At 42.7% G+C, this 24,042-nt stretch overlaps 1 protein-coding gene and 1 long non-coding RNA gene across 8 annotated transcripts in view; one reads left to right on the top strand and one right to left on the bottom strand.

Moving 5' to 3' along the window:
* Positions 1 to 24,042, top strand: part of FOXP1 (forkhead box P1) — a 793,034-nt gene that overhangs the window by 668,661 nt on the left and 100,331 nt on the right. For 5 of the 7 annotated variants that reach the window (XM_055137064.1, XM_055137069.1, XM_055137068.1 and 2 more), the window contains exons 7-8: positions 19,137 to 19,274; positions 20,314 to 20,403. In XM_055137064.1, the coding sequence (XP_054993039.1) occupies positions 19,137 to 19,274; positions 20,314 to 20,403 (228 nt within the window). The remainder of the gene's footprint in view (positions 1 to 19,136; positions 19,275 to 20,313; positions 20,404 to 24,042) is intronic. The other 2 variants (XM_055137067.1, XM_055137065.1) reach the window with 1 other exon arrangement.
* Positions 18,522 to 19,254, bottom strand: LOC129404432 (uncharacterized). The gene is made up of 2 exons (XR_008629862.1): positions 19,119 to 19,254; positions 18,522 to 18,752 (listed from the first exon to the last, which is right to left on the bottom strand). It is a non-coding gene; the product is annotated as an uncharacterized LOC129404432 (long non-coding RNA).

The following is a 24,042-nucleotide window of genomic DNA, read 5'->3' as shown; positions in this document are numbered from 1 at the left end:
GCCGTTAAGCCCTTCTATAAGAGATCACTAATGTGTTGTTAAAGTGTTTTAAATTATTTATATATATGTATATGTATATATCTAAAAATATACTTCCCTCTAAGACTGGTTGCCATTCTTAGACCTTGACAACATGTGTGTGACTCACCCTCTGGATGCCAGGTTTACCACCCTGAGAAGAACAGAATAAGGCTGTTTAAGTTGTTTCCTGACAAGAAATAGTTTTTTTTCTTGTTGGGTCACATCTGGAAATGCACAGGGGTTACTCCTGGCTCTGCACTCAGGAATAACCCCTGGCGGTGCTCAGAGGACCATATGGGATGCTGGGAATTGAACCCAGGTCAGCCGCGTGCAAGGCAAATGCCCTACCCGCTGTACTATTGTTCCAGCCCCAAGAGATTTTGTTTTATTTTGTTTTCCCTCCTTTTTTTCCTAACTTACTACTTGTGAAAACCCCTCTCGCGGAGCTGTGTAAACTCCTTCGCTCGGGGGTTACACAAACACTAAAATCCTATAGCACTGCAGCACTGTCATCCCGTTGTTCATCAGTTTGCTCAAGCGGGCACCAGTAATGTCTCCATTGTGAGATTTGTTGTTAACTGGTTTTGGCATATCAAATATGCCACAGGTAGCTTGCCAGGCTCTGCCGTGCGGGCAGGATACTCTTGGTAGCTTGTCGGGCTCTCCAAGAGGGACGAAGGAATCGAACCGGGGTCGGCCACATACAAGGCAAACGCCCTACCTGCTGTGCTATCGCTGCATTCCTAAAATCCTACTCATTCTTAAACTGTATTTGTGGTGTATATTTATACGTGTATATGTACATGTGTGTATGCACATATGTATTATTCGGAACTTAATTGTGGCTAGAAAATACCCAGAGATTAGTCTCCTGTGTATCTGGTGGTACAGTGTGTCCCTGGTACCTAATAAACAGTTGATAATGATAGCTGTTATCATCATTATTAAAGAAACCATAGCGTATCTTATCTATCTTTCTCTTTGTTTAGGTGAAGTGTGTAGGCTCAGGGAAGTGAAGTGACTTGCCCACAATTGCACTGTTAATTCATGAGAGAGTCATTAATAGAGCCCTGTGTCATATCTAGCGCTCCAGCCTCATCTGAGGGTTCAGCAGACTGCTTGAGGCCACTGTGGACAAGAAAAGATCTGCCTCCCTCTTTATTGGGCTGTTGGACGAGTCCCAGTTTGGAACTGTTTGGAAACAACAGGAGCCTTCAAAGAGTGGGAGGCAGAAACCGGAGGTTGTGCCCCTTGATTTGTGCTTCAGATTCTGTCCTGAGGTTTTTACACACATCCTCTCACCCTCGCCTCCCTCTTCCACTCCCCACCCCTCAAGAAATGGCCTCAGAACTTTTCTTTAGAAAAGAAGACAAATCTTTGCGTTTTTATAAGTTTGCTCTCAAATGTGTGTGTGTCGGGGGGTGGGCTGGGGGTTAAAGGGAGGAGGTGCCATGTGAATGTGTAATGATCAACTACTAAGGAAAAAAATCCAGAGAGAACTACGCAGGGCCCCAAGTAAATGCTTTCTGTGTAGCGGTTTTTATGCCACACAGTGTGGAAGGCAATTATCTTTGGAGGGGATTCCATAGCCCTGCGCGGGCTTCCCCGGTGTAAGATTTATTGTTGGCTGGATTGGGTGTTCTTTATAAGAGCATTTACTCGGCATCTAAAGCACTGTCAAGAGTGCTACTTCCTGAATGCTTTTGAGGTTGCAACTGCTAAGCTTCATTTTCCCGTCTTGAAGATATATTTTTGAAACGGTATGCAGGGATTTGTAAGACCTCGTGCTCCCCATTGACACTGACAGGAGTTGCACTGTTAACCCCCAGCCTGGGGCTGCAGGAAATTTCACCCCCCTCTTGCACAGAGCCTTCCTTCAGACTCCTCTGGCCTGCGAGTGGGGAGTGGGCGCAGGTGCACTTTTCCCCCCCAGGCTGAGCCCTTGCCAGTGAATTGATCTCCAAGTTAACCATTCTCTTTACTTAAACAAAAGACAGGCGACAGCGCTTTGCCTCCCTCCCACTCCCCTTTCTGTGGACCCCATGCATGCTGATGACAAACTTGAGCTGTAGTCAACTCAATAGACTGTATGGTGAAACCTTAGGGACATTGAAATGGGCACAGGGCCTGGCACTGCCAAGAAAGGTGTTTTATTGAAAACGCACCGACATGTTCTCTCCTTGGAGAATGAGCAGAAGAGAAGGCAAGATGCCCGACCATAACACAGGTTGTTCTCTCGGCAAGCTGATACGGAGTTTGGCACTCCCGTCTGGGAGCGAGCAGGCACTGGAAGAAACGAATGTGCTTTTTTTTTCCTTTTCTTTTTCTTTTTTTTCTTTTTTTTTTACACTCGAAGTGCCAGGTTTCACCAGTGGTGTCCCCCTCCGCTCTGTGATTTAAAGTACCTTAATTTATCTTTTCCAGGCATAAATAGTTCATTTCATGGCCTGTCCTATCCCCAGCTTTCAAAAGTTGTCTTGAATAAGTTGAGGTAGTTGACATTTCCTGGCAGGCTTACCAGCAGAGGGCAGGCGTAAAGAAGATTTTGACATGAGGGTGTGTCAATTTAGGGTCAAAGGCGGGTGGAGGTGCCTGGGAGGGAGATCCCCAAGCATTGTTCTTGGGGCAGGATGGGACACGCTCCTTTTTGCCTTTTTGCAGGCCTGCTACACACCACCGCGCTCCAGAAAAGCTGACTTTACTAAATGCACGTGGCCAGTTGCCTTTATCAGATTTTCAGTGATTTCTACATAATTAAATGCTGGGGGGGGGAAATTAAAATGTAATTTCATACCAAAGAACCATCTTTTCTTTCCCCTGCTGACCCAGTTCTGATTAGGCTTAAAATCGAGGTTGGCATGTGGGTATGCCATAAATGCTGCCACTCTTTGGATGGAAAAGCAGGCTTCACTCTTGATGGTGGAGAAAGCATCTCCCCCCACACCCCCGCCCCCCCCACCACCACCATTCCATCCAAAGGATAATGTTCATCTACCCTGGAACATAGACTTTTGGAGAATTTCACACACTTCCATGTAATCTGTTCTAACCTTATGGCAGAAGCAGTCCACTGATACATTTTACATTATATTCAAACAAGGGATTACAGTTTTATCATAAATGAGAGTAATTTGTTCCTGTCAGTCAGATGCGACATTGGGGCACATGTTGCCACTTTTATTTTCCAGACATGATTTTGTTTACAGGTGATATTGTATGCTTTTGCTCGTAGAGAGGAATTATTTGTACATGGAGGGAGTAAAATAGTTCTCAGAGCTTATGTACCCATTACATTCATAAGTCACTTGAATGTTGACATGTCATGCTGTGTGTATACAAATCAACCAGGAATCGTGGAGTTATAAAATGTTACATTAAATGGAGATGCTAACTGCAATTTGAAGCATGTCATAAAGAAAAATTTAAACTCCTGTGGAACAGTGAGAACTCCCAGTCTCTTCTCTTGTCCGTGCAGGTGCTGGGGGAAAACACACACACACACACACACACACACACCATAATTAACTTCATTGTCAACAAAGACATAACAGCCACATAAACAATATCGATATGGTGCTAACTGCCTTAGCTCCCCATGGATGAATGATGTATTAATTTATATTTTTAAGTAAAAGCAGTGTTTAAATCAAGAAGGAACGGTGGTTCCTTGGAGACAAATGCCCAAATCTCAGAAATTGGGCATTGCTGGTGCAATTTAGTGCCTCTAATTAGCTGCCAGGTTGGCAGTCTTTGGAGACTACAGAAATACTCTGGAGAGGTTTGCTTCCTCTGGCAGGTCATCAAGCAAGTTTCTGGAGTGAGGGGCTTAAATTTTGTGTTTCTATATGTCAGTTTCTTTGCTCTAGAAAAGAGAATCACTTGGTTCACTGCTTTAAATTCTGCCCTTGCAGAAGAATATGTTCTAGATACTCTGCTGAGTTAATTTTCCAATTAATTTCCAGGGGTTAGAAAATCAGTGTTAATAACAAAGGAGTTTTATAGAAGAAGAGAAATATATTCAGTTAAGGTTGTGGCCTCTTGGGACACAGGTTTTGTTTGTTTGCTCTGGGGGGCCACACTCAGCGGTGCTCAGGGCTTGTTCTTGACTGTGCTCAGGAATCACTGTTGGTGGTGCTCAGGGGGAACATATGGGGTGCTGAGAATTGAACCCTGATCAGCCTCCTGATGATCAAGCATCAAGCATCTTAACCACGGAACCATGTCTCCGGCTGTTCAGTTGATTTTTTTTTTTTGACCCATCAAATTTTCTTCAGTTCCTGTTTCATTCACTCTGGCAGATCAGCTTTCTGGCAACAGAAATTGCATCGGTTTCCTAAGAGAGAATGAGACTGTACCTGATTTTATCTGGGCAGGCCTCCCGCTCTCCGTCCTGCTAGAAATAGGTGAGCCAGTGTTCATTCCTGGACCCTTTACTAGTTATGTCTGAGCTGCTACTGGAAAAGCAGGACCCTGTTTGGAGCTGAAAACCGTGTGGGAAAGCACCATCCCTGGTGTCTCCTTCACTGCCAGGCCATCCGTCAGTGTGCGAGAATAATGCCTTGACAAGATGCTCTGTCTGACTCTTCCTTTAATACATCTTATCTCCATTCTCAGCTCTAAATGGGCAGTAAAACTTCTCACTTTCTCCTGCGTTCAAGGCTAAGACTCAACAGGACCAAATATAATACAGTATTTTAGTCCCAGGTGTGTTATTTGGTGGTTAGAGTTTGGTGTGGGATCATAGTAATCTGTTCTTAAGTACACAGCCAGCTGCACAATGGACTCATTTAGTAACTGACAGGTTTCTTAATATGTGGTGTTTAAACAAGAGCTGTATCTGCTTGTGGGTGTTAGGATGTGGGCATCAAAAATATTTTTAAATGTGATATTTAGCATTTCCTTCAGTCTTCCTTAAACATCAGCCTTTTTCTTCCAGGTCTTCCCTTTATATTAGCGCAGCCTCTCTACCTAACTCTTCAGTGTTTGTTTCTCCTTGTGGCCTTTGGTGCTGTATGTGTTTGATTCTTAGAGGGAAAGAAATCACTTTACTTTTCTCAGCCTCAGTTTCCTCCTCTCTATGACGGAGATTGCGGTTTCTCATCAAGTTACGACAACGAAGACAGATCCTGGTTTATGACAATGCATGATTGGCAGAGTAACTCATCCTAAAACATCCACAATCTAAATGTTGCTGCTTTATAAACATTTTCTTTTTGCCTTTCTGACTCAGCCTTTCCAAAATGATTTGGAGCTATCACTCATGGTGATAAATAAATGGCGCTATCTTCTAGGTCACTGCAAGTTTAAATATCTCTATTGTATTTCAGCCATGGGAGATTCCAATTCTCACAGAACCCCCAGCCCAGAACAGGTAAACAGGATCATAAAGATGTGGAAAGGGATCCCTAGAGTCCAGACTTAACCAAAATGGCCGGGCCATATGCAGCTTATCCAAGTTTCTAACCCATAGTGAATTTCCTTGCCTAGAAGTAGAATCTGAGTCACCTTGTTTGTGAAGAGGGCGGGAAGTACTCCAGGTGGCCTCTGTGTTAGCTTGCTTAGCCATTTCTCTCTTCTTACAGTCACCTGCCTCCCCCCCCAACCCCACCCCACCGCCTTATGCAAACTACCAGCCCTTTAAACAACCACCTCCTGGGGCCTTCCCAGACCTCTTCTTCTCCCACTGATCTCCCCCTCCTCCCTTCCCTGTGGTCCCCTGGTGCTTAAAGCCACCACCTTGCAATTTAGCCTTGTGCAACTACCACATTGCATCACTCTCTAATTATTTTGTGTAAGGCTGTCTTCACAGCTGGGTCACAAGCGTCAGTAATGTTTGTTGTTTGTTTATTTGTTGTTGTTTGTTTTGATGCTCCTGGAGACTATTAGCTGATAAACACTGACCTGCAAAGGAGGTAGTCCAACTTGTAAAAGCCTGCATGAGTTGCAAATGCCTCAAGAAATATGTGTGTATGTGTGTGTGTGTGTTTTTCGAAAATGAATTACTTATTCAAAATGCACTCAGGTTTGGTTCACAGACAAAAAAAAATCTTGAATTTTAATGCCTTTCAAAAATATCACATGGGCTTTTTTTGAAATGACCATTTCCACTTTCTCACTGTGCATTGGTTGGAAAGAACTTCCTATATTTTTATTTCCTGTCTCTGGGGCTTGAATGGCCCCTCCCAACATAGTGCCTTTTAAGAGTCAGAACTCTTTTGATTCATGGTACTTTCTGGCGGACTTAAGGCCCCTTCCCTTCCCGGTCCCCCCCAAAATACCCTTGGCTCTGCTGAATATTCATGAAGAGTGGGGTCACATTTTTGTGACCTGAAAAATCCATTAATAAATTTGTGTGACAAAAAACAAGTTAGGGTGGAGAGGATCTGTGCTCACTCCTTGAACGTCAGATCCTAGGTTGACAAGTGGACTGGGCTTTATGACTTTTGCAGACTGATTAATAGGGAGATTGCTTCCCCACCCCCACCCCTTACTGACATTAGACATTTGCTGGCTTGGAGGTATTATCAATACGCTCTCTGGTTTGTAGTAACTTGCATTAGCATCTCAAATAGAAAAAAATATACGTTAAAGTAAAACTAAAACTTTTGACCTTTTTGATTTTCCTTTGAGAGAGAAAATAGGCAGTCATCTTATGCCTTTTCCACAAATATTTTGAGAAAAATAAGAAAATCTTAAGAGGTTGTTTATTTATAAGACAAGACGTTTTTCTCTAAATTTTAAGATAGCAAGAAAGAGGTGCTCTCTATAACTGCCGAAAGGGACTAAATTAACCTGGCACTTCAGCCGGGCCACTTGTGCCAACAAAGTTTAGCATATTGGTGACTTTCTGAAGAACACTCCACTCGGCTTTAAATAGTCCTAAAGAGAAGTGACTATTTTTGATAGAAGTCATCTTAAAGTGCTTATTGAGAGTAGCTTTTGTCGGGGGTGTTGTTGTATAAATAAGAAAGGAATTTAAAGAATTATTTCTTTGCGAACGTGCGGCAGATGCTTTCTCTAGCAGCTGTCGCCTTAGAGGGGAAGTGGCTTGGTTCAGCGACAAGGCGGCACGTTTGGCTGTTATTTATTTCAAACCCCCGTGTCGGGTTAGTTTTCCTCTGCGTACACCGCGCACTTGAGCGAGCCCGACTCTTGGCCAAAATAAAAAGAAAAAAGAAAAAAGAAAGGGGTTTTCAAAAAATAATAAAAAGCGGGGAGTCGGGATGGCCAGGAGCGGCGAAGACTTAGTTAAACCCCCAGCGTGAAGCGAAAGTTCTCCCGCAAAGGCCGATTTCGAGGAAAGCGCTCCGCGGAGCCCCGCAGCCCCCTGCGGCGCGGAGCGGTTCGCCGGGAGCCGGTGGGTGCGCCCCGGCCCCAGCGCGCGGGCCCCGCCGCCAGGTCCGCGCGACGCAGCGCGGGGGTCCCCGCCGCCGCCGCCGCCGCCGCGGGCCGCCCCGCGCCCCAGCCCGGCCGCGCCGGGGGCCCCGGAGGGAGCGCGCCGCGCGCCGCGCGCCGGGCCGGCCCCGCGGCGGGTCAGCGGGTGAAGAGCAATTAAGTGGAGTTGCTCTCGAGACAAAAGCGGCCCGGCCCGGCGCGGGGTTTCACCTGCCGCGCGGAGGGGGGCCGGGCGGCGCGCGGGCGCGGGGCGCGGGCCGCGGAGCCCATTGTGTGGGGCGCGGCGCGGCGCGGCGGGCGCGGGGTGTTTAGAGGCGGGTTGTGATTGGTGGAGCAGGGCGGGGCGGGTGGGCGCGGCGGCGCGTCTGTCAGCCCCGAGCCCGAGCGCCCCTGCGCGCGTGCAGTCCGCCTGCACGCCGAGGCCGCCGGACCCCAGCCCGGCCCGCGCGGGCGCCCCGACCCGGCTCCGCGCGCCTGGCGGCTACATGGAGAGTGTCAGGTGGGTCCCCGCGATCGGGCTGCGCGGCGGCGCTCGGCGAGCCGGGGCTCCGCGGGACCTGCTTCCCGGGGCCTCTCGGGGGGTGGGGGTGGGGGCTGGAGAGGCGCGCGGGGGCGGGGGTAGGGGGCCGGGGAGCAGGAGTGCCCGAGGGCGGCGGCGGCGGTGCCGGTGGCGTCTTTTTTTTTTTTTTCTAATTTTTGAAGTTGGGAAAAATAAGTCCCGAACGAGCACCTTCGCTGTTGACCAACTTGGGTGGGAGTTGCGCCGGGGTGGAGGCGGGGAGGGAGCGCAGGGGTGCCGCGGGCCCGCGCGTCCTGGGGCGCCTGCTCCCCCGCGCTCGCTCGCTCTTTTGAAATGTTCCTGGGTGGGGTGTAGCTGAGAGTTGGAGGAAGTCCTGCTCGTGGGGCGCCCGTGCACCCGCGCCCGCTCGCACTCGCTCCCTCGTTGGCGATGCCTCTGGGGCTGGCCTGGCCCTCCTCGCAGCCACGGGGGTGACGGAGCCCTCGCCCGAGTCTCGCCCTTGGCGCGGGGGGTGGGGGGGGGACGTGTCGCGGGTGTGATTTATGGCACTTGGGAGCGCGTGTGAAGTAGACAAGGAGCCTTCCGTCGCCGCGTAACCCATGTGGAGGTTGCTTTGCTTCTGATAGTTTGTTGCTATATTCGTCGCAGCTATTTTCAGTTTAGCAGTTCACATTCAAAGGGAGTTCACACACGGCGAGGGCGACCGCGGGTGGAGGGCGGGGTGGGGGGCTGCAGCGCAGGGGACCGACCCTTCGGGGCGGGCAGGTCGGAGACTCCTCTTCTGGGCAAGTTCATTAAGTAGTGAGCAAGTGGGAGGGGGGTGGTGGTGGCTTAGAACTCGCAAGGGACTGGGATTGTCACCGGGTGCCTGCATTTGAACTGGCTCTGAATGTCGCTATCGCATCTGTCACAACTGCCTGAAAGATGGTCAGTGGAAGAGAGACCCCCCCCCCGCCCCACCTCCCACCATCACCACCTCCAAGTGACTTGATGGGAGGGACAGGGATCTTTAGGAAGTGGGTGGTAAAGTTTTAGAGCAAAGTACATACGTATAGACTCTTCCTCTTTGGTATTAACTCCTTCACGGCCTGCCAGCCAGACAAGTAAAAAATCTGATCATTTTATATTCTTGTCCACGCAGACCAAATGTTCTAATCAAGCCAATTTGAAAATGCAAATCACCTAATTTCCATAGATTCCAACATTCTGAAAGTGACACATTTGGGGGAAAAAATTAAGCCTGATAACAGGAAATGTGAATCATACTATCAATGACTAATCTGCTTAAGAAAAAAAGTTACATTTATTTTATCATTAGGAAGTCAGTGTTAAGGAAGGCATTTGGGGGTTAAGTTTAAAGCAAGAGAGGTTTTTGTTTTAAAAGGGACCCTGCACTGTTGTGTGTGTGTTTGTAACATTTTTCCGAGATGAATGTATATATGAAACTAAAGGGAGGTAAAAACTGTTTTGAGCTCGCATGTCATTGTCACAGACTTCAAACATGATCACGTTTAAGAGGCTAGTGTGGGATTTGATGTGTTACTGTTGCTGAAAAGAATCAAAGAATTGAGGCTTTCTCGAGTGTTACTAAGTAAATCACTAAGTAAATCGAATGAGGACAGAAGCACCCTTGCTAATTGATACCTTCTCGTACATGGAAAAAGGTCCTTCTATTTATGTGATTCATTGTAGCTGCTTGACACATTTCAGTGAAAAGTGTGTAAAAATGAAACCAAAATACAGACTGCCTACCCAGAGACACTGGCTGACTTACTCTGGGATGTGATAGAGCTGAACTGAGAACGGATTGGGCTGACACTTGATAATCAAAGTTGATTTATTGTTCATTAGTACTGCATTAGCCCTTTCAGGCAAGACAGTTATTTGTGTAGTGGCCTGTCAAGAGGAGACTGCAAGCACCTGTCATTTCTAAAGCATGAGATAAGCAACCCAATATTAAGACGATGCAAATAAAAATACCCTGCACTAGGTAAAAGGCCAATGGATCATACATTTTTCTTTTAAAAAAAGAAATGTGTGAGTCAGTACCACTCCAGAAGAAGATAATGTTCATTTATTTTCATTTTTTTTCACCCTAAGGACCACGGACTGCTTATAGAATGAAAGTAATGGGATTTTGTATTCTCCAGTTTGCCCTAAAGAACTTTCTTCCCATATGACAGAAAGTTAATCAGTTAAGGACATGAGCATAACATTCAGTTATTGAATCTGAGTAATTTAAGGAAGGTAGGCTTCCCATTTGTGTTGCTTTTAAACAAACATATTTTGCTAAATGAAACTCTTCTAAGCCATGGGCTGATGATATGAAAATGTGATGACATCATAGCTAAGCTATGATAATATCGGATAATAATGTCAAGTGCATTTTCTGCAGTGTGTTTCACTCTCGATTTTTCCTTCCTCCCCTGGAAGGGAATGATCTCATGACATATAATAGAAAACAACCTAAGTGTCAAAAGAAAAATTAGAGAACTTTTGTCTGCAGTCATAGAAATGTGGATGAACTCATATTTTTCCAGAGGATGGAATGGAAACATTCTGCATGAGGATATATAGTGTATTGTCTTCTCTGGGATTTTCATTTGACAGGGATTTTAGAGGCTGTGATCTTAATTAAATCTCAACTAGCTGAAATAATGCATCTAAAGGCATGCAGTGTTGCGAAACCTTGCTCACTTGGTAAACCATAAATCATCAGAGGGCTTATGATAGGAATGGTTGACTTGATTTTTCTTTTTGTTTGTTTGCAGTTAAATGTACCTGAAAAACAACCCCCCCCCCCCCCCAGCATCCCTGCCCTGTATTTGCACGTTGTCAGGAACTGTCATATGAAAGATAAACTCTTTCCTGACACTCACCAGTTCTGCAACTTTTCAACCAACCTCACAAAATTGAAAGATAGTCATATTAAAATCCAGATTAATTAAAAGAAATGAAATTACAGATTTATGCTGTCTAATGTGGCAGAAGTTGTGTGTGATTTACTGTTTCTGATAGGATCACGCGAGAGAATATTGTCATCAGTTTCTCAGCTGGAATAAAATTTAAATTGGCAAGAAGAGAAGGTTGGACAAATTAATTTTATTATGTGGCTTACTTGTAGGTGGATGTCACTAAAGAGAAACTTAAAACTCTGTTCTTTGAGCTGAGCAAATGTTCTAGTCAGTTAGGAGCCACTTTAGGTAGTTCTGTGATTTGTAAGCAAAGCGTAATTCAGCAACAGTTGACCATGAAAGGTTTGAGTAAGTAAATACATAAATTGTGTCTCTTTGTGCAGCTCATGAATTTGATGACAAGGAGTTGAAATTTTTAAATAATATTAACTAGTGCAGGTTTTAGAAATTCTACTGGTGCTTATGCCAGTTTATTTACCTTTAATGCCTCTTAAAGCAGATGTTTTTTAACTGCTGTGTTTATTAGCTTCTGTATTTGCTCTCAGAGTCAGCTATATACACATAAAAATCGAGGAAAGCTATCTTGTATTGCTTATAATAATTATATCTGTCTATAATTTTGATAGATAAAAATCCTAGCAGGCAAGATGCAATTTGCTCAGAAGCTTTAGCTCTCTTGTGCTTAAAGAAGAATGTATACCTTTGTGGCTAAATTTGGGAAAGAGTCTCAACTCTCTAAGCTAAATTTGTTTTTATTGATGAAAAGGTTTTTTCAGCATGTTTCTGGACATTTATTTTAGTCATTTTAGTGTCTGTAGTACTTTCTTCATAACTGCCATTCTGCATTCAGCTTTTCTTTCATTAAAAAAAGGGAGAAAGAAAAAAGAAAAGAAAGCCAAGTGCCTTTTAGCTAAGCAGCCTTTTGCAGATTTGGGGAACTTGAATTATTCGGTAATGCTAACTGGACAGTTAGGATTTAGGAAAATCTTCTGAGTCACTCTGTTAACCAGGTAATTGTTTGAAGAGAAATTAATGTAGATTGAGGGAAATGGATGTGGAAGACTTTGTGCCTCATTTCCAAATACCGTTAAAGAAACGAATCAATAAAGATGCAAGCAGTATGTTGGGGTCTACTTTTTAAGAATATCTTGGTATCATGTTTTAATTTTTGAGCTTTATCTTACCCTTAAATCTTAAAACATCATTGTTCAAATAACTGAGAACAAGGTAAATCAACAACATCAAAAAGGTCGGCTTCTGTGATTTCTCAAGGGCTTGTTATTTTGTACTTCCCAATTCTATTTGATGTCTTGACAAAACAAGATGACACAGGGGAGAATGCATTAAATTTTGATTTTTTTTTTCATCTAACCTGTTACGGTTGTGGCAGCTTAATTTCTCTTACTTTTTCCTGAAGATGGCTTTTTGTACAATGGCTCTAATTGTCACACCACTTCATAAGATGGGTCCTTATGGGTTTCCCATTGCCCTTGATTTTAGTAGGCATATTTGAACGCATTTTGACCTTTCAAATGTAGGGAGCTTTTGGTTGGGCTTTGGCTTCATTAGAAATAAATCAGTGAATGGTGAGATTGTCAAAGAAGCAACTGATGTTTTCTCATTAGAATCTAATTTGCACCCTTTAGCTTAACTGTGATGTGTAAGGTGAAGGTGTTGGAAATAGGCGTGAGAAACTGAACAATTTGAGAAACTTAAGTTGTAATTCTTTAAACAACAACATAAATAATGATTGCACCCAAAGGAAGGCCTTTAAAAACTTTGGAATGATCAAATTTTGGCCTACCTGTAAGCTTGAATCCAGTTTTACTTCTTTTCTTACTTTCCCCCACAATATTTCAATAATAAGGGAAAATATGCATGTTTGCACCATAGATTCCTTGCAATATTTTTTAAGCCTTACAAAAGCAGAAATCTGAATATAATCTTTTAACTCAGAAAAATGTTTGGGCAAAAGATCATCATTTTATATTACTTCATTTAACTATCTATTGAGCTACAACATTATCTACAAATTATTTTTCCCTATTTAAATTATGGATGAGATAAATAGTATTGTTACAGTTGCTATCTTGGTCATTGTTTTTTGAATATTGATTCAGTTTAAAGATAATTCATTTTAGCAGGGTCTCTTCCTTTTCTCCAAGAACTAAAGGTCTATGAACAGATTATTTTCTGAGATTCCTGTTTGCAGCACTTAAAAACAATTTTGGGGGGTTGTTGTAACTAGAGAATGTCATAGCAGGTTTGATTCACATGCACTAAGCTGTTTTCTACCCCTTCTACTGGGGAAAATGACTGAGAAAGGAAGGAGGAGGGTTTTTTTTCTTGATTTTAAATGATGATAATAATAATAGTTGCTAAGTTGAAAAGATCCATGCTTATTGGATGATTATTTTCATGTGTAGTTCTATTGTTTCCTGTATTTAACAGTCACTAATGGGAGAAGTGATTTAATTTATGTAAACTTTACATTTTTATGCAAATGAAGCTGATATTTATTAGAGCTAAAACAATTATGCTGGCACTTAGTGGATTAACCTTGTGTGCATGGGAAATGTTGGAGGAGAGCAATTGAGACTCCACTAATGCCTGTGCTGTAAACAAATATGAATTTATGCCACTTTTTCAAATTTAAAGACAAAAGAAGGGCTAGGAGACCTTCGCTAGAAACGGATTCTTAGGCTTGATCACCTGAAATAACTCATGATTGGCAGTGAAGTCTTGGTCATGCAATTCTTCCTAAAAGAAAGATAGCCCTTTTTGATAGAATGTAATAAACAAATGATAAAAAATGAAATGCTAATTGCATTTTAAAGAGCTCCTTTTTTTCCTTAAATTTTAATAGGTGGTTGTATTGTTACTGAGAGAACAGTTATGCTAATGACTGACTACTTAGATGATTTTGCATTAATATAATAACCATTACCTGCCTTAATGCTTTGTACAGTATTGTGGCAAAATAGCTAAGTCTAAAAGAGTTATACAAAAAGCAGAATTCCATAATGAAACAGAACTATACACATGAATAGCATGCTTTTTAAAAAAATTTTTTTTGAGGACTGAAATATTATGTCAAATATATTTTCTTTCCTTTATGATACAACTACCTTGCTTGGTGTGTGTGTGTGTGTGTGTGTGTGTGTGTGTGTGTGTGTGTGTGTGTATTTCTAAATTCCTTGGGGGAAATAGATAGGTGCTTTTCAACTTTTCTGTTTGCCAATATATTACTTGTATCCATTGACTTATTAGGTATATTTAGGTATATTAGGTATAAAATTGTTTTTTTGTAGACAGGGGCAGTGACAAAATTTTTCTTTTAGACAGGCTCACTTCCCTATGGTCATGTAAAATTAGGGTTCTTTGGCCCCCCCTCTTTTTTATGGAGCCATTTTTGTTTTGTTGTGGGGTTCTGGAGCCTTCTGGTTTAATGTTTTGCTTTTGTTATTTGCTGCACCAGGTTACACTGTTTAACTTAGTTATCATCTAAACGCCAGCCTGAAGTTTAGAATGAACCTGTGCTTTCTGGGACATACACATACCAAATAACCAGAGATTAAAAATAGTTTTTAAGTGATCAATCCAGATTAATGGGTATTTACAGTTTTCTCTTAACTATTACTATCTGTGAAGATAACCATTCAAAGAAGATGCTGATGTATTCAATATTTAACATTTCATTCCAGGCAGTATTTACTTGTAGTTAATGTGAGTATAAACTAAAAAGAAAGAAAATTATGATAGCGTTATTTTCAGTATTTATATTGTGTCATCTCCCCTCCCACCCAATTCCTCCAATTGTCTCCTAGATTAGAAATAAGTATTGTTTCTATGGGTGTTTGTATTTGTTTGTTTGCTTTTTAGATTCCTCCCCCTTCCCATCACCTACCTTTCCCTGATGGGAATAAAAGAAAAAAAAAGGCATGTTATTTTAATAGCCTTCGGATGGCATAAAGTTGTTTTGAAGTGAAAACGCTGGATCAGTCCACAGTTAACACAGCAGTGTATGAGGTTTTAACAGCACTTGTTAGTGCTAACGACATTTCCCAGTTGCTGGTAGTGAGGGAGCAGCAGGCCTGTACCGGCAGCGGACCGATGTCCCAAGCACAGCTGTATTTCTGCCATTTCGGCAGGTTTGTGTGCACCTGGGGTGGGCCACACCCAACTGATATCAGTCAACAGTGTATCATGCGGCATGCCTATGTTATTTTTTTTAAATTCGAGATTTCCTCTTCAAACTCAACTGAAAGAGTGTTAACTCTGTGTGTGTGTGTGTGTGTGTGTGTGTGTGTTTAAATGCAGTTTTGTATGCTCGCATTCTTTAAATGTCTGCCAGAAGTTTAATTTGAATTTCTGATCCCTGAAGGCAGCTAGACAGAATCATTCTAGTTCTTCATAAATTGCTTCTATGATTCATTGTTAACTCGTAAAACATGCTCATTTCTATATAGTCAAACAGTTAAGGTAGTTACAGCATCGAGGATATAATTTTTTTTTGGCATTATATTTAAATTGTCATTGGAGAAAAATCAGAAATTAGTTTGAACTCCCAGTTAAGGCACGAGCCTTGTAGCACACAAAACACGAGAAATTAATGTTTTTATCTCAAGGATGGTAAGGTAGATGGCAGAGAAGCAGGGGGTTTTGGGGTTGGGAGGGGGGTTAGTTTTCATTGCATACTCTCAAACACGGGATCATAAATATTAGAGTTCTGTAGTTAAAAACTCACATGACTGTTTTAAATACTATTGATTTAAACCACTGGCTAGATTTTATGAATCAAAGTGTAATTTCCAAGCTTTGGCTATATTTCTCAATGCTAAAGCACTCTCTCTTGTGTGCCTTTAGCTGCTTTCCAGACATTCAACACAGGATTAAATGATAGTAGTTACAGTGATCAATAGGTTAAGACCGGGACAATCACTCTTGCCGCTAATGACCTCAGTAGTAATGGGCAATAAAGTGTGGACTATAATAGCCTCTCCCTGGTACTGCATGCCCTTTGATTCTTAGTATTAGTAGGGACTAGCTACATGAAAAAGTTGAATGTTGGGAGTTAAGGGAGTGGATATGTAGGCTATAATTCTTAACTATTTAAGGCCTTGCATAGTTCTCAGAATTTTTTCCCCCTTTTCTTCCCCATAGTGGTTTCTCATCTACTTGGAGATGTTTGCTAAAGGTTTCTATAGTCTACTTTTAGGACATGGTGAAACAGAAACTTTGGGGGAACTCTTGATTTTATTACTTTTATAAATTAGCTCTAGCTCATTCAGAAGCTCCAAACTATCTAGTGTGAAAATATGGTTGTCGAGAGTCAAAGCTAAGTCACCAGGGTCAAAAGTGGACAGCCTGCATTCGGTGTTTCTGAAGCTTATAGGCAGGCTGTGGATAATGCAACTCTCTTGCCTCTGCCTCTTTTCACTGTGTCTGTTGCATGTAGCTTCAAACTACATTCTCCTCCATCCTACCATCCATAGGGGAAGAGAAGGGAAACTCTTGGTCATCTTGCTGTTGCAAAACATAGTAACAGGTAACATGACCGACTCCAGTTCCATCTCCAGTACTCCATATGGTCCCCGAGCCAGAAGTGAGCCCTGAGCATAATTGGAGGTAGCCCAGAAGAAACAAAAACAAAGCAAACAAACAGAAAACCCATGGCAGCAGGAAAAAATAAAGAAGCTAAGTCTGGGCAGGTAACCTGGATGGAAGAATTTCAGGATGACGGGCTTCTGTTAGTTCTTTCCCAGAATGCTCCTTGTCTCTATTGACTTCAAGAGATCACAGTTGTTTCTCATTTTAGAAGATGCAGAATATCACCAGTAGTCAAAAAAGCACTTTTCTGATAAACTTTTCTTTTTCAATAGATTTTATTGAAGTATAATTTATGTAAAATAAAATTGCATTCCCTGTGGTGTATAGTCGGAAGAACCCTGTGTGTTTGTATCTGTGACCATCACTCTGGTCAAGACAGGGCAGGTCCAGTCACCCCCTGAAAGTTTGCTTGTACACCTTCGTAGCACAGCCTAGGATCCTTATGGTTCTTGTAAGAATGATGACCAAGGCAGTATTTCTCTGATGATTGCTATTATAGCACTGTTAATTTCATGTACATCACCAGTTCAGATCTTACACCACCCTATTCCTGTCTGTTTTCCTGTTCATCACCATCAGAAATTTGGCTCAAGAATATTTATATTGTACATCATCCAAGAAACGCAGAGGAAAAAAGAAACCTTAAACATGGTTCTTTTGTTTGCTTAATCAAACCTCCCTGTGTGATGATGCAACTCTCAAGGAAAAGTAAACTTCTATTGTGATATGTTGGCTTCAGCAGCTCAGAAGACAGTGATTGGCACCCAGTACATATTTAAAAATTCAAAAAGTTTTTTTTTCTGTTTGAAAAGTAGACTAATTGGAATTAATTTGTAGACGGGTAGATGTTTTGATAATGTCTTCCCAGTGTTTGCCCTAGACTGAATACAAGTTCACTCTTCTAATCGTTGGTGATATTTCGTGCTGTGAAGTATCTTTTTTAAAAGATAATTTATCCATTCATATACATCTGTCCCTTCCTGCATATAAAAATATTCAGACATGCCCATCTGTTTTAAATTACAGAGTATCTACATCTAGACTTAGGAGGCCACTGCAATAAGGAGAAATCAATTGATGACCTTTCAGAGTTGGGTTAATGAAGTTTTTTTAAATGTTCCCAAACAATGTGAAAGTTGCACATAAACATCCCCCACACACAAAACATACTCACGACAACAATGGAAGATGTTCACTGTACATGAATCTGACCTTCAGGAACCACTTTTAGTTCATCAAAATTAGTGATGCTGAGAAATCGGGACATCAGTGCATAATGACTGTGAAATTAGGAATGAGAGCTCGCTATGCAAATGACAGGACAAATCATGTGAAAAAGTCAAGATAAACTGCATATTAAGACATTACATTACATAAAATTAATATTGCATTTCTCCCTTTTGCTTACTGCTCCCCTGAAAGATTTTTTAATTCTTTTATCTTCTGATCAGCTATTGTCTGCCAGATTTTTTTTAAGTGGCACACAGGCAAAGTGCAAAACATGTTATTACCTTTTATTATAATACATGAGATGACAGCAGATCCTTTTTAACAAAGTATATCCTTTACTGCTTCTAGCTTCTTGCTGTCACATGTTTGATTAGAAACCAAAGAAAAGTAAGATGCTTAAATATTACTGTTAGAAGACATACAGGTTTTGTCTTTTCTTTCATTGTTTTTTTTTTCCTTTCCTTATCTTTTTATTGGGGGGGTGATTTTTCATGAAATAGTCTTCTTGTATTACTGGGACTGACAAAATGGTTCTCATGTAGTCTGCAAATTAAACACAAGTGCAGTGATTATTTTGAATAGCTAAATTACATTCTAGAAAGCTTGCAGAATTCATAGCATTGTCATTAGGTATCCGCTTGAATACAATTTGTGTAACCTTGGCCAAGACAGCCTGTCATTTTAATGTCAGTGTTTTATCTGAACAAGACATCATCCTTTCAGATACAGTGTGCAGGTTCCTTACAAAGATGCCCGTGCAGAAACGTGTTAACAGTTGCAAATATGAAATGCTATCAAGTTCATCACTGTAGCTGTTTGTCACTGAAATGTCATGGAAAGCAGCTTTTAATGGTATCACACATAATATGAAAGAATTGAGACATCTGTATGCTAGGAGAATAAAGGAAAGTAAAAGGCATCAGAGGGCTGGTCTGTGTCTAAGTTCCAAGGTTCAGTTACCCTGAGCATTCACTGACTATTCTGAAAAGTCACCATCCGCCGAGGAAGTGGATCGTATTAACGCCAGCTGCAGAATGATTGGTTCCCAAGTGTCTTCTTCCCTAAAACAAAATGCAGGTTAGGGTTAGTTAGGGTTAACTTCTTGATGCTCTTTCTTGACCAAAGACGCATGCTAACCGAGAAACTGAGATCGCTCTGTTCTAGCTCCAGAGCACTTTTGAGACATGTACTCCTTGCCTGCTTGCAGGCCGTCTGGCTCACCTGTCCGGGCTTCTGGGTGTCTTGTTATTTTTCATCATCGAAAACAGGTTCCACCCGAGATTAAATGGGGTTTGTTACTAGCCTCCCCCTGGATTAAGTGTGTTGGGCATGGGAAATTGGTCAATTCTTGATGCGGGCTGGCGACAGTCTGCAAACCTTGGAAGGCTGAGTGCCATGTGCATGCAATGCCCTGGCTTTCTACTTACCCTTCGTTAATGTTCTAGGTTCCCGTGTCAGTGGCTATGATGACACCTCAAGTTATCACTCCCCAGCAAATGCAGCAGATCCTCCAGCAACAAGTGCTGAGCCCTCAGCAGCTCCAGGTCCTCCTCCAGCAGCAGCAGGCCCTCATGCTTCAACAGGTAATTGTCCCTCCTCTGCCTGCCTGGGCCCACCCCACCTGAGGCCCATCGCTCCATTCAAAATGCCCGGCTGCTCCTGCTCTCATTGAGGACTAAGCAGATCGAGATGGGCGGGGTCCGACACAGCTCTACCCTGAATAATCAATTGCATTTGCATCCCGAAAAGAGGAACCCTGCCCCAGCAACTGGAGTTTGGGCCTGGAAAGAGCCCGATGGACTGAGATTAGGGCTGTAATTGGACTTGGTAGAAATAAGATCTTTTAGGCTTATGTGGCTTTAGGCTCTTTTATTTGGTAAGCCCAGAGGCTTCTAAATGGTGTGAATCAAAGCAAAATGGGGCGCACATTGGGAGCAGGTTTAAATATGACAGCTCTTGAAGTCCCCATTTGAACTCGGAAGCTTACAGAATTTCTCTTTTCCATCTAAAGAAACATTTTGGAGTCGGTTAATTTTAAGGTTGCAGAGTTGACTTTCTTTCTTTCATGTCTCCTGATGCTAAAATAAACTTCTGGCTGTTATTGTGCCATGGGGACATAATATTCAGACTGTGAATGGACTCCTGAATGGAAAAGAAGAGATTAAGTGCTGTGGCAAGGGGGGGGGTTCCTGGGGTGAGGTGGTGGGGACAGGATGCAGCAGAAGCTCCCCACGCGCCGGACGCGTCCACGAGCGGCCCTGCACCCCGCTCAGCCCTGTCATTTAGAGAGCCTGTCCACAGCGCTCACTCGAGAGTCGCCCGGCTCACAGCAAGGGCATTTTGGCTTTGTTGTATAATCAAAGGTCATTCCTTGCCTTATTTTAATTAGTTTGTTGTAGAAAATGGTATGTTTTTCATCAGTTCATTTTGGAGATTACTTTTCAAACAATAATGCCAAGAAGAGTCGCTGTGCCTTGAATTTATTGTCGAGTTTCAAACTAAAGGTCAGGCCATTACAGATAAAAGGATGCTATTTTTCAAATCACAGTTTGTGTATGGCACTGAAAGGGACGTGGGTTGGCGCTGCCCTCCGTTACTCACCATCCTCTCTTTCCTTTGTAGCAGCAGCTTCAAGAGTTTTATAAAAAACAACAGGAACAGTTGCAGCTTCAACTTTTACAACAACAACATGCTGGAAAACAGCCTAAAGAGGTACCGACAATACATATTTTACTTTCAAACCACAGGTCCCAGAGGACTATCTAGTGACTATTAAACTGTCATTCATCTTTTAAATGATTGCACAACTCAGCTGACTCTATCGGTTCTCAGCTTTCAGAACGAGAGTTATTGTCCTGTTTTCTCTTACATTTTTCTGGGTTCCATTTGCGGGCTGCTACATATTTTATAACCCCACTGCAAGTACACCTACTTTGCGGAGGCACCAGAAAGAGAGATCGTGAGCAGAACCCTCAGGGCCATTTTTGCCCACTGCTTTACCTAGGGGCTCACACTTCAACCCCCTCTCCCCTACACCAGCCCCACAGAGCTCTTGAGTGTAGAGCAGTGGTCTTGTCTATTGTTTTTGGGGAAACGAACAACGCAATTAGAACAAGATCAGATGAGCCTCCTCTCTGTGAAGCATCTTCCTACAAAGTTGCACATAGCATAATTACATGCAGAAGTCAGTGGAAGTCAGAGAAGAATCCAGCTTGGATGTTTGTTTTTCTGACCAAAAACCCGCATAGCAACATGGCGGTTGCATATGCCACACCATTCAGTTCGGTGACAGTGTTAGCCCCATGACGGGTCAAGTTTTCCCGTTTCATCTCCTACACAGTTCCCTTTGGGGGAGATCCAGGCAACTGGGGGAACATTTCTGTTTCTAGGTGCATTATCATGACACCTTCCTGTCTCCAAAGTTAGCCAGCATAACTTTCACCCGCAGATTTTCCCCATGGACTGAAAATCTTTTGATCGGATCTTTGGAACAATGCCATTTATAGTTTGAAAACCAACTTAGAGCAGATTTTTCCTGGTCCTCAGCAGGGAGCCACTGCTGGGACATTTGGAAGGAGTCTCAACCAGGGGTGCTGGGCAGAGCGCGTCTTCCATAGTCTCACACACGGGGAGTGACCCTAGCAGTTTCCGTGTGCCGCTCCTCCTCCAACACAAATTGGGTACATTTTCCATATCCTGCCAAGTTTTCACCCTAGAGTCCTGTTTAGCAGCCTGGCTATAAACCCCTGCAGAGTAGGAGCAGTTTTGGGGTGAAGGGGAGGAGGTGTTTTAATGAAAATGCTGACACAACCTTAAGTACAGTGGCACACTAGCTACCGGGTGCTGCTATAATAAAAAAGGGAACAGATTAAAAAGTGTCTAAAATGTAAATCTAAAGGACTAACAGTAATTAAAATGGAAATGGCACAGGGAGGGAAGGCATGTAATTGTGAGATATCACTGTGCAGAAGGCTCTCAGCTTTGTTTTGCTGGCTGTTTTTCTAATTCAGCAGGGCTTACTCATCAGTGGCAGTTCAATGCGCGTTAATGACTCTGGGATTGCAGGCATCACTCTGGACAAAGAAATGATTATTGTGCGGTCAAAAGAAGTTCAAAGACAAGAAGGGAATTTCAGTTTTTTCCTTAGAGATCCACATTCAAGAGCATATAAATTAAGCCAAATGTTAAAAACCACAGTCTGAAAGCTGACTTCAAAGTCACAACTCTCTAATTAATGAACTGCGAGCTTCAGTTTGGACAAGTTGTGGTTTGATGCGCCCATAAATCAACATGACAGGCCTGTTTCACAGTCTCAGACAGTGCTTGTCATTGAGTCACATCAGATGTAAACACAGCAGAAAAAAGAAGGGATATGAAGGAGGTGCAATTGATCAACAGAATTGGTAAAAACCCACTTTTGAAGCACATTATGCATGATCACAGGAAATGGTTACAGCCTCAAGAGGTTTCCCCTTCTGCTGTTGCTTTTTTGAATCAGATTTCTAACAGCCTTCAAAAGGGAGAATAAGAATTATGGAGTTTCTCCCCTGTGGCTCGCAGGCAATAACCCCCTGTTGTTATTTTGTGCTTCTTTCTTTTCAAAGGCATCAAAATTTAGTTTTTTAAAGATCTTTAACTCTATATTTGAAGACAAACAAAAAAGGGCTGCCACTGTCATTCTTATCAGTTACCAGGGATTGTGTTTTTTCCTTTCTGTTGCCACTTCTTATTAACCTCTTATTTGGTCTGTTAGACATAGTTTGGAATGCACATCTGCATGCTGGGAGAACATGAAAGTTCAGATGAGCTCAGAGGGCAGATAAAGAAATGTGAAGAGGAAAGTTACACAGCAGAAGGAGGGATAAAAGTTAACTCTCCCAAATTGCTGCTGTCAGAAAGAGGGGGGTGGGGTAGGGAAGCTCACCAAGTGCCAGTGCTGTGTGCGTTTTGTCAAGGGAGCAAGGGAGCAGGGAGATGGGGGGGGGGGGGGCAGAGAGACCTAGTGGTGGCTTCTCCATGAGACTGAGTTGGGGCCTTACGGTCCAAGGCTGAGAGGTGAGCCATGTGTGGCCTTGGTGTCCTTAGGGTAGGTAGACCCCCAGGCAGCTCTCTTTGGATTCGAATCCACTGTGTGTTCTCCGTGGACTGGTGGTTAGGATTTTTAACAAGGTTTGAACTTGGATGTTGACAGATGGAACAAGTATATTAATTTACTGAATCCCCAGTCATTCATTAGTGGCTCATAATTTTGAATCGTCAGGTTCCCCCATTCTCCAACCTTCCACACCTCCTCTCAGCCCCCGTTTTTTTTATTACCTCTTCTGTGAAACCCTTGATCCCTGGCCAGATCACTTACCTTTGCTCTCTTTTGAAGTCCCCCCCCCCCTTGTGGAGAACCTTAGGCTCCACCTTGAGTTAGATCTCAGACCTTGAGAGAAACGTTCTGTAGCCCCCATACAGCTGCTGTATGTATTGAAGCAACTGCTCATTCATTTTGACAGGGTGGGTGTGTAAAAAAGATGGCAGAAATAATTTTCAACCCAGCCACCCCCCCCCCAAAAAAAAAATCCCATCCTGTGCTGGGCGAGGTAGGCAAAGTTGATTGTTTTAAAAGGGCCGTTTGTCCCAGGCAGTTATGACAGTTTATGTTAGCCAGTAGGGAGGAGCCGAAGAAAGGAAAACAGACCTTTGACTGCTGCTCTAGGGAGGGGATCCGAAATGCAAGGTTTATCAGGGCATTTTAGCATTTTAACACTGACTACTGACCTGTCCAGGGGACTGCTCGGAGACCTTTTTTGTATGCATTCAATTGTGAGAAGTAAACAAACGGGCTCGTATCCTGTGTTTGGTAACTGGGTGGGGAGCACAGTTTGGCAACCAGTGTTGCTTTTAAATTCTTTCTTTGGACAATGGGCCTTGTATACTTTTATATCCTGGCTTTTTAAACGTGGACAGCTTTCATGAGCTTTTCCTCGGGATGGCCACAGAGACAACAGAAAAGCCATCAGTCATTTTATATAAATACAGAATTTTTAAACATTTCATTTACAGTAAGGCAGGAAACACCCTCCCCAAACTCCAGCCTCCCTCCCCCGTTCTCTCCTACTTCAAGAGGGGCTAATTCCCTGATCTTGTATCACTGTTGCTTTTTTGCTCTTCCTTCCTCTTTTTCAAAAAATGCCGTGAATTAATATCTGTTGAAAAAGTGAAAAAATCATTTTGACATGAATATAACTATCATTGGGTTTTTACATTAATGTGATAACTTGGAGAGGGGTGAAAACAATTGGATCATTTTATGCATGCTGTTCTTAAAATGAAAACACTGGCTTTTCATTTAAATTTATTTAA

This window comes from Sorex araneus, chromosome 4 (genome assembly GCF_027595985.1).
Source record: "Sorex araneus isolate mSorAra2 chromosome 4, mSorAra2.pri, whole genome shotgun sequence".
In the NCBI taxonomy this organism is placed as follows: domain Eukaryota; kingdom Metazoa; phylum Chordata; class Mammalia; order Eulipotyphla; family Soricidae; genus Sorex; species Sorex araneus.
Note: the sequence above shows the minus strand (reverse complement) of the source record. Positions and strands in the feature narration are given on the sequence as shown.